Below are 12245 nucleotides of genomic sequence, written 5' to 3'. Positions count from 1 at the left end.
TAACTCGTCCACTAGGGACACCTAGGGGTTTAAAGGCTTGTTATACGTGCTAAGTGTGACCGTAGCCTCGACGACACGGAGTTGTATGTTTTAGAATTGTTTTGTTTGATTTGCTCGAGGACTAGCAAAGTCTAAGTGTGGGGGAATCTGATAGGTGTCTAAAACACCTAATTTTATATCTAGTATTTATGCTTTCTTTGCGAGTTTTCTTGTAAATTATGTATCTTATGATTGCTTTTGAGTTATTTAGGTATTTTGGAGTCAATGAAGCAAAAAGAAGTGGACCTCGCTCAAATCATGGATTTCTTCTCATCAACTTGAAGAGGACGAAAAGACGAAGCCAACGGTGAAAAAATGAGGTCATTCCGACTTCATATGAAGAAGCTGCAAGCTTTTGAACCATAATAGAGTTGCGGAATTTGTTAACTGAATTGAGTTGAACTGTCAGTCTCGCAGGAATGACAGTAGAAATGAAATCACTAAGGGGTTGTTACTTCAGTTGGTGGCCCTTATCCTGATGAGTGGGTGTCAATTATCCACCCATTCCCCTTATAACCCTAAATCGAGAAGCACTCTCTTCTTAATCATTTGGTTTGTCTGAGAAAGAGAGGAAACAGAGGCAGCAGTTCGGCTGCTGAATTTCATGGCGATAAAGCTGAAATCGAAATGGAGAAGTAAATCAATTGGACAATCACGTGATGGAAGATTAAGAGTTGCTGCTGGTTCGTGAACTGAAGTGAAGATTTTCATGGGGATGTGTTGATTGTGCTGATAATTAGGTTCTGAAATCAAGGGTTAATGGTTGATTCAATTGAAGAATAATGGTGATAAGCAGATCGATTTTAGAAGGATTGCAGGGTATAAATGGCTGAATTCGAACTCTCAGTTGAGAATTCAGTTGAAGAAAGAATCTGAAGGTGATGTTGAGAAGCAAGAATGCAAGAATGGTCATTGAGCTGCAGTTGTGTGGTGGTAGCTGTTAGGTTTGATTTGGAGTTTGAAATCAAGAAATGGAAGAATGGGTTTGATTTGTGGTGTGCAGTGAATTGAACAAGCTTTCTGTTGCAGAGGAGTTGTAATGGAGTAGTTTTGGGGGTGGAATGGCTTACAGAGCTGCAGGGCAGAGATGAGATGATTTGCAAGCACTGATGGTGTTTCTTGGGTCGAGTTTATGAAGATTGTGGATCCCATGGAAGTCAGAGAAGTGTGTGCCTGAGATGGAGCTATGAACTGATGCTGGATGGCAGGATAGCTATGGTACTGAGCAAGTCAGGGAAGAACAAGGATCTAAATTACTGTTGCAGTTGAGCTGAATTGCAATCTGGTGGCTGTGTGCAGGTGGAGAAGTTATGAGTTCAGTGTGCTTGAGATTGTGTGCTGTGGTGGATGAAGAGTAAGATGGTGATTGAAGCAATGTCAGTTCGAACGAGAATGCAGTTGATATGGCTTAGCAGCTGCAGTTTCTGGTGGTTGCAATGGTCCTGGTGGTGTTGTTTTGGAGATGCAGTGGACAAGTTTGTGGTGGTTGAATGGTTCGTGCTGGAATTGCAGGTCTGAATTGCAGTGGTGGTGATGTTCTAGTGAAATGATTGAAGCTGCAGTTCAAGTAATGGCATTGCAGGTGGTAATGGATCTGGAGATTGTTGTGACAGTGCAGTTGAGAGATAAATAAGACTACGGGAAAATGGTGATTATCATGGGTGAATGCAATGTTGATCTGAGGCTACTTGAAACTGTTAGATGAATGTGTAGGATGTTGCAGGTGAACTATGTTTTGCAGCTGGTGAAGCTTAAGTACTGGATTGAGCTTGAACTACAGGGAAGAATGGATGGTTTCATGGGTGTTTGATCGAATGCAGAGAGCTGTTGTTGCAGTTGGTCTGCTACTGGTGATGTTGTTGGTGGTGCAAAACAAAGGTCTGAGCTTGTGGCTGCAGTGAGGGTGATACTGAGATTGAAAGAAGGCAGGTGCAATAGCTGAGGTGGTGTTTGAAGCTACGGAAGACCCGAGTAAGTTATGGCTCGAGAATGAGGATGAGATGCTGACCTAGTGTTTGCCTATGAATTAGTGTTGAGTATGAGCAGGTCTGAGTTTGTAGGAAGTATGGCATGAAGGCGATGCTCAGAGGGACCGAATTGGCGCACTGGAGCTGAGAGCTGAGGTCAAAACACTGGAGTAGCAGTCGTGTAAGCCAAGGCAGTGGTGGAATTGGAGCTACAAGGAAGAGATGCAGCTAGTGATGAATATGGCTGATGCTGCTGCGAGAGTGATGTTATCGAGCACGCTGTTGATGAGCTACTACTTGGATGCAAGGAGAAGCGAGAATATGGAAATTACAGGGAACTAGGAGGAGATCCGTAAGCAAACACAGATAGGAAATCTGGCCGAGAGAACGAATTGTATTGTTAGTCTTCTTTAACTGACAGACACACAAGGAAACGGGCTGGACTATCCAGCTTTGTGAGGCCCAGTAGTAAGATTTCTTAAAGGGATTGCCAAGACAGACTTGTCCGTGAGATTTTTATGGCATGATGGCGAGCTGTGCAGACTGGGATTTGGCACACGGGCACTTCTACAACTTTGACACTTATATAAGAGACTTCTTGACCAGGGATCTAATATATTATCTCTTCCTCTACTTTTAGCCTAGGGTTTCGAAATATGGGTTTTTTTTTTCCTTGTGATGAACTCTTATGCCATGAGTACTTAGATTTTATTATTGGTTAAGGAATAAGTTGGATTTCCAAATATGGGTTTTCATTTAATAAATTAGTTTTGTCTCCATGTTTTGTCGATTATGATTCGCTAGAAATATCGTCATGTATGATTGACTGTTAGTTTTGTCAAGTTGCAAATTGGTAGAACTCGTAATCATATCTATTGCTAGTTTAGGGTTTATTATACGTAAACGTGATACACCTTGAATACACGTAGCATAATTGTGATTATTGCTTGTAGTGATACATCCTAGTAGTCACATGTGGATCATAACCTTCGTTAAAACGGATTAGTGCTTTTACACGTTCGTTTGCATTGATTAGTCTTATTTCATAGAACTTAGTGCTCTTAGGGAGTTAAACTTAATTGTGCTTTTAAACATTAGGTTGCTTTCTAGGAAGAATTCACTTTCGCATCTTTTAATGTGTTTGTTGATGACAAGAAGAAATTAGTGGGATATTCTTGCGATCAAGGTATCCTAGGACTTTTGATAAAAGTTGAGATTAAATATCAATTCTAGTTATTGTTACAAATTCATGTTTGTGAATGAAAACTAATCCTTTACCAATATCTTCATCTTATTGATTTGCTTGTTTATTTCATTATTTGCTTTTAGTTTATTTTCCTTTACATAAAAATCAGAAATCACCCCTTGTTTATATAGGAAACCGAAACAACTTGACAACCTAGATCCTCTTTGTGGGAACAATCCTTTCTTACCCTTGCTATATTATTTATTTTGAGTTGTGAGAAAGTAATTTATTTTTGACGCATACGACAGCGATCAATCATAATCTTGCAGAGATGTGATATGAATCAATTGTGTCCATGTTTATGGGGCCGAAATGACCAGTGTATCTCGGAAGGATGTTCTAGGAGTTTGTCGAAAGGGCCTAGAGGCAGAATAACGAACATATCTCGCGGGGATGTCCTAAGAATTATTCTGAAGCCTCGGTAAGCCGAGTCAGAGCCTAAATTAGACATTAGCAGTGTATCTCGTGATGTTGTACTAGGAATCAGTCCTTGATCTCAAATAGGGTGAGTCTTTCTTACATGAGACATGCATGTCTCCGCTCTGGGCCATAAGTCCATCGAGGACGTTTTAACACACCTATAGAGCCTACATGACCGGCAGTATCTCGTCGAGGATGCATATTAGGAATCATGGCATCACAATCAACTGCGTCTCTCGAAGACATGCTGTAATTATGGCTGTTCTGATTCATAAGTCTTTCGGGGAAGTTTTATGCTCTACAAAACCTACGTGACCAGAAGTATCTCGCGGGGATGTGCGCTAGGAATCACAGCATCACGACCAGCAGTGTCTCGCGGGTAGGGATGTCAATGGAACCTATCGAAACGGTAACTGCCTCTACCGGTACCTTTGCCGATATTTTTTATCGGAATTCCGATACCCATACTTTCCGGAGGAATTCTTAAAATATAAACCGATACCGTTTCCTTAAGTTACTGGATATCGGTAAAATTATCGATAAATACCGTTATCTGATTCTTTTTGACATTACCTATTTTTCAGGCCGAAAATCAGTTCAAAATAAGAAAATTTCATTTCAAAATCTATGCCAAACAAAAAGTAACCACATAATGTTCCAAATTTACTTAGTTACATGTTCTTGCAAAAAAAAAAATCAAAAACACACTAGCAGGGATATACACACGTGCATACGTGGTACTACTGGTATGATAATTAATGGTTATGGTAACCCTTACCGCTACGTTAAGACAAAAATTACTGATAATTTTTCGGTACCGATTTCCGATTACCGTTATGTCGGAAAATTACCTATAGAAACTCGGGTTATCGGTTACGGAATTTAGTATCCTATTAACAATCCTACTCGCGGGTACGTATACTAGAAATCGTGGCTAGGGTATCGTCCTGAAATTCTCTCCGTACTCCGAATTGCTTATTAGGGGTTGAGTGCCTAACCGAGTCAAAATATCAAATAGGCTGTGGGACTGATTCAGTGATACCCATTTCTGTAAGATGCTACTATAAGGGAGAAAACAACGACTTTAATAATCCATGGAGAAAATATTATTACGTAGATTTGTCGTCCATTGCATGGACAATAACTCGTAACGCGTACGAGATTATACGTGTATTTTCCATCTTTCAACAAATTCCTGGACTAAACTGCCAAGTTCAAAACTGGTATGGAGTCTTTGGACTGAAGAGCCGAACTCAGTCCGATTTGGGCCTGAATCGTATTTTTCATTTCATTTGAGTCCCTCAAAATTGCTTATTATTAAAATGATTGTTTCACTAATTTGTGGTATACTTTCAGGTTTAGTCCTTCTTGTTATCCATGTCATCTCATCATGGATATTATTCAAGATTTGGGGTTGAGCAGTTGGCTCGTAGTCCGCGGATTTAACTGGGACCAATGGCATTACTGTGGATGGATGTCAGACTGTTTGTTAGTGGGTTGGATGCGATGGAAATTTTAAAATTCAATGGATTACGGATTGGGCCCGGATGCAACCTTGAAAATCTGCTGGACATCCACATCTGTTAGATTAAACACATTTATATAGTTTTTAGAAAATACAAAAGTAGTATAGGGATTTTTAAGGTGTTTGTTTGGAGTGTTATCCATATCATTTTTATATTTATACACATATGTAGAGTGTGTAGGTTTTATAAGAAGTCATCTACGTTTGTTTTATTGTTTCATTATTAATTTTAACTAAAAACAAATCCGTTGAATTATTCATACCCAATCCGTTCATCAATGGAATCCGTAATGAATAGGATTTGATGCGGATGAAGTAAAAACCCGTCCATATCAGTCCACGCTCACCCCTAGAATCAAGATCATGAAGCACCAATGGGCTTATGTATGAATTAAAGGGCGCCAATGGGCTTATACAGTAGTTGAGGTTTTTTTACGATTAAAAATTGCCAAAATTCGGTCAAACTTCCTCCCGGCAATTCCGTAAGAGAAAAGTGCTTTCTTTTGACCAGGGTAATCAGTGTTTGAACAATATGAAAACTGTACCCGATTTATTATTTCTTTTCACCAAAGCAAAAAACCTAATCCTAGAAGAGAAGGAAAACCCTGCTCTTGTTGTGACCAAGTCAGCTCTAGTTGTTGATTTTTCTTTTTGGTGATTTAAGATGGAAAACGTTCTTCCAGTTGAAATTATAAAAGACATACTATCAAGACTGCCCGTGGAATGCATCTTGCAATGGAAACAAGTGTGTAAAACTTGGCGAAATCTCCCACTTCTGGATGATTCTCACTTTGCTCGTTCACAATTAGATCGACAGCCAAAACTACTTCTCCACGACCATGACAACAGCAGTAAAGAGGGTGGTCCTGATGATCATCGGTTTAAACAATATTTCTGTCACAAAGTCTCTTCTAACTGCGAAACCAGACATATTAAGGTGAGTTTTCTTTTCTTGGCTGATCAATACTCATGTATTAGAAAACAGATTAGAGAAGTCCCTTATTATGGCGAATATGATTGCTACGATGGTAAGTTACAAATCAAGGGATTTGGATTGAAGCCACAAAAACTTCCGGTAGACCCGAGTTTTACTCTCGTTGGTTCTTGCAATGGTTTGATATGTTTCTCAGTATCAGATGATTCTACGTTGGTGTGCGGAGATCCTATATACATCTGTAACCCCGTTACAAAAGAAGAGATGTACCTTCCAAGATACGTTGATAATGAATGCGTTATTAATAAATTGAATCATGTCACTGTTACATCTGGATTCGGTTATATACCTTCGACTAGTGAATACAAGGTTGTTAGAATTTGCGCCCACCCGAATGAACCTTTTTTCACTAACAGGAGCCGTGTTGGATATGTCCAGGTATACACTTTGGGCGTTGATAGTGACTGGAGATACAAAGAACAGCTCTGCGACCATTATTTAGCGCGTCCTGAAAGTGACCGTTATATCTCAACTGGAGTTCTCGTAGATGGATCTCTTCATTGGTTGAATTACTATGATTGGAAGATATTGGCTTTTGATTTAGCTGAGGAGGTGTTTTATGAGGTACCATCGCCACCTTGTTTTAAAAACCAACATGCAGGCTATGATTCAGACTTTTTCCAACTTCAGGTGTTACAGGGAAATTTGTGTATTTATGCCCAACTCACTAACGTTGTCGTCGTATGGTGGTACAGGAAGACAACAACAGAAAAAAATGGCAGCAGTGCTTACACAGTGAGTGGTAAGCACGATAATAAAAAAAATTGGCGGCCTAATAGGACATGGGTTAAAGAGTTCAGTTTAGGAGCTCCTCCTGGTTCAGGCTGGGCAGAGAATTTTCCCATTGCTTTCACTAAGAGTGGTGAAATTCTATTTTGGTTTGATCGAACCATTCTAGCCCTTTTTGATCAAAAAACTAGAAATGTAAAAAAACTTGTGGATGGTAATTTCGGTGGAAGAGTTTTGCAAGTAATTCCACATGTGAACAGTTTTGTCTCGCTGAAAGCTCTACTAAAAAGGTTGGAAAATTATGAAACGTGAGTGTTAAATGGTATTGTGAAAGTTAAATGGTATTTACGTTTATATCCACATATTTAAGTTAAATTAAGATTTAAAGTTAAGATGCCTCGAATTGTTATGGGGAATATTTGTATAAGTTTGATAAGCATAGATGTGATGAATTTTTAGGTTTTGTCTAAATTAATTTCTACATTTTCTGTTTTATTTTTATTTTTCTCTTCGGTGCGGAATGAGAATCCAAGATGTGGTTCTCAATATCACATGTATTTTCTTATTGAATTCTTGTTCGTGTTTGGGTTTTGATTGAATCTCCTTTCTCCTTTCTAGGTTGTTGTGAGTATTGTAGTATTAGATACAACAATAACAGGGGAACTAACAGGGTGTTAGTCCTCAAGGGAGTTGGGGGAGTCGAGCGTAGTTGGGTTTTTTTTTCGTTAGTTGTGGGGGAGTTCAAAGGAGTCTCTCAAAATCCTCGTTAGTCGTGGGAGAGTTTAGAAGAGTCTCCCAAACTTCCTAAAAAACCCCGTTAGTCGTGGGGGAGTTTGAAAGAAACTCTTAAACTCCCTATTAGTGGTAAAAACTAGAATGCTAGGGAGCTGGGGTTTTTTGGGGAGTTCTCGGTCTTATTTCATGGGTCTTCTGTTTATATCCTTCTATGACTTAATCTTGGATTTTGATCCAAGTAATTGATTCTTAATTAATTTGCTTTACCCCAATGTCGATTGGGTTTGTGATACTGTGTTTGGCAGTTCAATTATCTTATCTTTAATTCCAAATGTTGAATTGGATTGGTTTCTTGCCCATTTTTTTGTGATCTGCCTTCAAAGTGTTTGTTTATAGTCCTGATCTAAAAGTTGTTGGTGTTAGACCTGAACCCCAATGTTTGATTGGGTTCTCCTTTTTAGTCCTTGATGGCCGTCCCTGTCTTTTCAAAAATCCTTATTTCAAGTTAATCCTTTGATTTAAAATCCTCAATATTTTTAAAAAAAAAGAAAAAGAAAACGAAAACATGGAAAAGTTTGTAATCCTCAATATTTTTAGGGATGATAATCTCTGTTCGGGTGTATGTAATTTCTTTTTTTTTTTTAGAAAAAATCTTAATACCAGTCTAATTCTTTTTGGTGTGTTTTATGGAACAAGTGTATGTGCACTTGGTTAAAGGAAGAAACCATTAAGGTGCATAGATTAGTGGGGTTTCTACCTTGGAGGATCAGTTGTGCTTCTGTAGGAAACTCTTAGAAAAAGATTGTTGATATGCGCATATTCCAAGTATTCATGCTTTTTATCTTTTCTTTCTTGAGTTTTTATCTTTTTAGTTGGCTTTGAATTGATGGGTATTTCCCTAGATTCCTTGGTGTATGGAATCAGTCGTTCGATCTTTTAATCAATCTCGGTATTTTTCTCCTTTGGCCTCTTTTAATTTTGGTGTTATTGGTTTGCAAATTAACTCCTCTGTTTTGGGCTTCTGTAATCTTAAGTGTATTCCCTTTTAACTTCTAGTTTAATTAGAATTCGATTTATCATGATATTTTCTAAGTCCTTTTTGTGTTTAAATAGAACCATTCATATTTGGTACGTAGAGTTAGTTTCAAATGCAATTTTTATCTTCTTGCTTGTTTGTTCGTTAGGTAAAAGGCTGAAATAATTAGTGTATCCTCTATGTTCTTTTTGTTTTGGGTTCTTTTTGTTTTGGGTTCGAGAATTTAAAATTAATTCTTTGGGGTAATTCACATTAGTTCCCCTGTAAAGATTGGTAATTTGCGTTACCTCTCCTGTAAAGATTGGTAATTTGCGTTACCTCTCCTGTAAAGATTGGTAGTTTGCATTACCTTCCCTACAAAAAATCACGTGTAAGTTAGTGCTGAGTCAGCTAACTTGGAATAGACGAAATTAATGACGAGAGGAGGTTTTGCTAATTTTATTATTGTATGGGAGGTAACGCAAATTACCAATCTTTACAGGGGAAGTAACACAAATTACCCCAAAACATAAAGAGATCTCCTGATCAACTAGTCAAAGTAATATCACAACATTATGAATATTGGCATCCATGTGCTCACAGAATACCAACAACCATTCAGAGTGGCACAAAAACTAAACCTACGGATACTTGGGAATTCTCAAAGCCTAGAACTTTAAAGATTAATTGTGATGCCTCTTGGACATCTTCTAAAACTGATGCGGGTATTGGTTTTATCTTACATAATTGGACAGGGGCTTACAAAGGAGCAGGATTGGCAAGGTGCAGAACTTCATCAGCAGAAGAAGCAGAAGCTCTAGCTCTGCTCAGAACGACAGAATGGTCCATTACTAATGAACTGCAAAATCTGGTCATTGAAGGGGATAACAAATCAACTATTAATTATTTAGAAGGACAAAACTCTACAATCAGCTGGCAGAGAAAGGCAATCTTAGATGAAGTAACAAAACAAGCAACAAAATTAGTTTCTTTTGGAGGTTTTCAGCTTGTCAACAGAAGGGGTAACAAGGTGGCAGAACTTTTGGCCAAGAAAGGAAGAACTCAAACCCCTACTGTTTACAATTTCTTTGAAGTACCAATGTTTTTAATTCCTGCAATAGCCTATGACACCGTGAAGTCATTAGAATTATGTAATACGAACTCTAGCTATGTATCTTTTTCAACGGATGCTTATCACACAGATTCATCCATCGGACGCACTGCTCAACCAGAGTTTGTACCAAATGAGTCTGAATCTGTAGATTAGCTATCCCTGCAGTAATCTATCTGTTTTACCTTCAAAAAAAAACCCAAAAAAGGAAAAAGAAACAGAAAAACAAAGAAAACTAAACAAAAACAACCAGAACTAGTTTCTTCTCTTCTTTCTTCTCTAGTAAACATGTTGAGCCTTGTCAGCGGCAAAAATCTCTCTAAAATTAGTTGTGAACTCATCATGCCTGATTTCCACCCAAGCCCTTCCCAAATGTAGACCATCTAGAAAATCAACAACTCTATTAGTTTCTTTATAGAAAAAGGTAACCCTCCACTTTATAAACATTTCTTTCAGCTTCTTAACTCTTCTCCATATTTGAATCACATTCCAAGGAGGATCATGATCCTTAGTATTTAATAGATTAAATACAGTCATAGAGTCAATAGCAAGATGAACTATAAATTGATGTTTCTGGATAGCCAAAGTAATCCCAAGTTCAATTCCCTGTAACTCATGGGAAAAAACTGAAATCACGGGTCCTTTTCCAGTAGCTATTCATATAACCTCAGATCTGTGATCTCTTATAATAGATCCAAAGCCCCCTGCACGGTTTTATTTTGACCCATCAGTAATAATAATTACATCATCTTCATCTGGGTAGATCCAAGTGCAAAGTTTAATATCATGATGCACAAATACACAATCAATATTCCATTTCCTCACGAAGCTTCTAGCATTTAGGTCACCATGCTCCTTATGAATGGTAGCTAAAAGCTTGAATCTGACATCTTGAATAATCAACAGACTAACATGATCTTGTGATCTATTTAGAGCTCTGAAAATTCCATTGTTTCTTTCTCTCCAAATATATATGCTACAAAAAGTTTTTCAAAACATGTCTTTTAATCGTGACTACACAGCTTGACCCCTTAAAATCCTTAGAGCACCACATAATTTCATCATCCCAAGTATTCTCAGGTTCCTTAATAATTCCCATTTTGATCAGAAGCCTCCTCCAAATACTATAAGAGAAAATGTAATCATGGAACAAGTGATTTTTAGATTCTATAGCATAACCGCAGAACACACAGAAGCATCTAAAACAACACCCCACTTGAGTAACTTACTTCTAGTTTTATGCATTTAATGAAAAGCAAGCCAATTAGTGTCTGCGGATATGTTTCTTAAACCATACTAAGTGTTTCCATATGGGACTAGGTATAACTGATCAGAAATAGCTATATAAGTAGCTTTCATAAAAAGCTTACCTGAAGTACTAGACTTCCAGACAATTTTATCACCTTAAGTTAAGTTGTAATCAGTTAGGGAAATCTATTTTACTATTTCTTGAACTTCCTCTTCCATAAAATTAGGGAACACCCAACCACTATTAGAAATAAAATTAGCAACCTTGGAATCATTTGTAGCCCCAATGGTATCTAAGATATGAGTAGCCACCCAATCTGTAATTATCCGTTTAGTGTGCCAGTTTTCATGTAAGAAACTTGTAGCTTCTCCATTTCTTAAAAGGACACCAATATGCTTCTTTCCTATCTCCCTGTGGTCCAAGATTCTTCTCCAGTACCAAGAATAATCTCGAGGTATGTCCATAGCCCAAAAATTATTGTTCTTAATTAGGTGACTCTTAACCCAAAAAGTCCAGATAGTATCTTTCCCTGAAACTAGATCCCAGATTTTCCTCAGATTAGTATTAGTATTTTCAAGGTCCCTAATACCCAATCCACCATCTTCATAAGGATGACAAATAAAACTCCAGCTGATAGGATTGTAGCCCTTTTTTAATTCTGCTCCAGCCCATAAGAATCTTTTAAATTTGGTGTTTAATTCCTTGATAGCTCTCTTTGGTAGAACAAAATAGGAGAACCAGAAGAAAAGCATTCCACATAAAACAACTTTGATAAGTAAAGCTTTGCCAGTATAAACAAGAAGGCTTGAATTCCAAGAGTAGATTGTCTCATCAACTCTCTCAAGAAGAGGTAAACAGTCCTTATAAGAAAGCTTGGTGGACAAAAGTGGGACTCCAAGGTATCTTACTGGCAACTCCCCTACTGAACCATCCAATATTTGAATAATTTGTTGCAAAGTAGAATTATCCATGGCTGAATAGAACTGAGAAGTCTTCTGATTGTTTATTTCTAGACCAGTATTGTTACTAAACTCATCCAAAGCTTTCTTTAAGCTAGAAGCAGCATCAGCAGAACCCTTAAAGAAAATCACTACATCATCAGCAAAGCAAAGATGGGTTAGGCTAGTCAACTTACATCTTGGATGAAACCCAAACTTCTAAATCTTGACTTGTTGAAGGAGAATAACACTTAGCATTTCCATAGCAAGAACAAAC

At 37.8% G+C, this 12245-nt stretch overlaps 1 protein-coding gene across 1 annotated transcript; it reads left to right on the top strand.

The window, feature by feature from the left end:
- The first annotated feature begins 643 nt into the window (after positions 1–643).
- LOC113272001 lies at positions 644–7028 on the top strand. Its single transcript, XM_026521917.1, has 7 exons — positions 644–722; positions 1339–1393; positions 1876–1968; positions 5029–5101; positions 5862–6134; positions 6570–6755; positions 6887–7028. The coding sequence occupies exons 1-7, from the start codon at positions 644–646 to the stop codon at positions 6935–6937; spliced, it is 810 nt and encodes a 269-aa protein (XP_026377702.1). The 3' UTR covers positions 6938–7028.
- The last annotated feature ends 5217 nt before the right edge of the window (positions 7029–12245 follow it).

This window comes from Papaver somniferum, chromosome 4, assembly GCF_003573695.1.
Source record: "Papaver somniferum cultivar HN1 chromosome 4, ASM357369v1, whole genome shotgun sequence".
Lineage (NCBI taxonomy): Eukaryota > Viridiplantae > Streptophyta > Magnoliopsida > Ranunculales > Papaveraceae > Papaver > Papaver somniferum.
The sequence above is the reverse complement of the archived record's forward strand: the minus strand, read 5'-3'. Positions and strand labels throughout refer to the sequence as shown.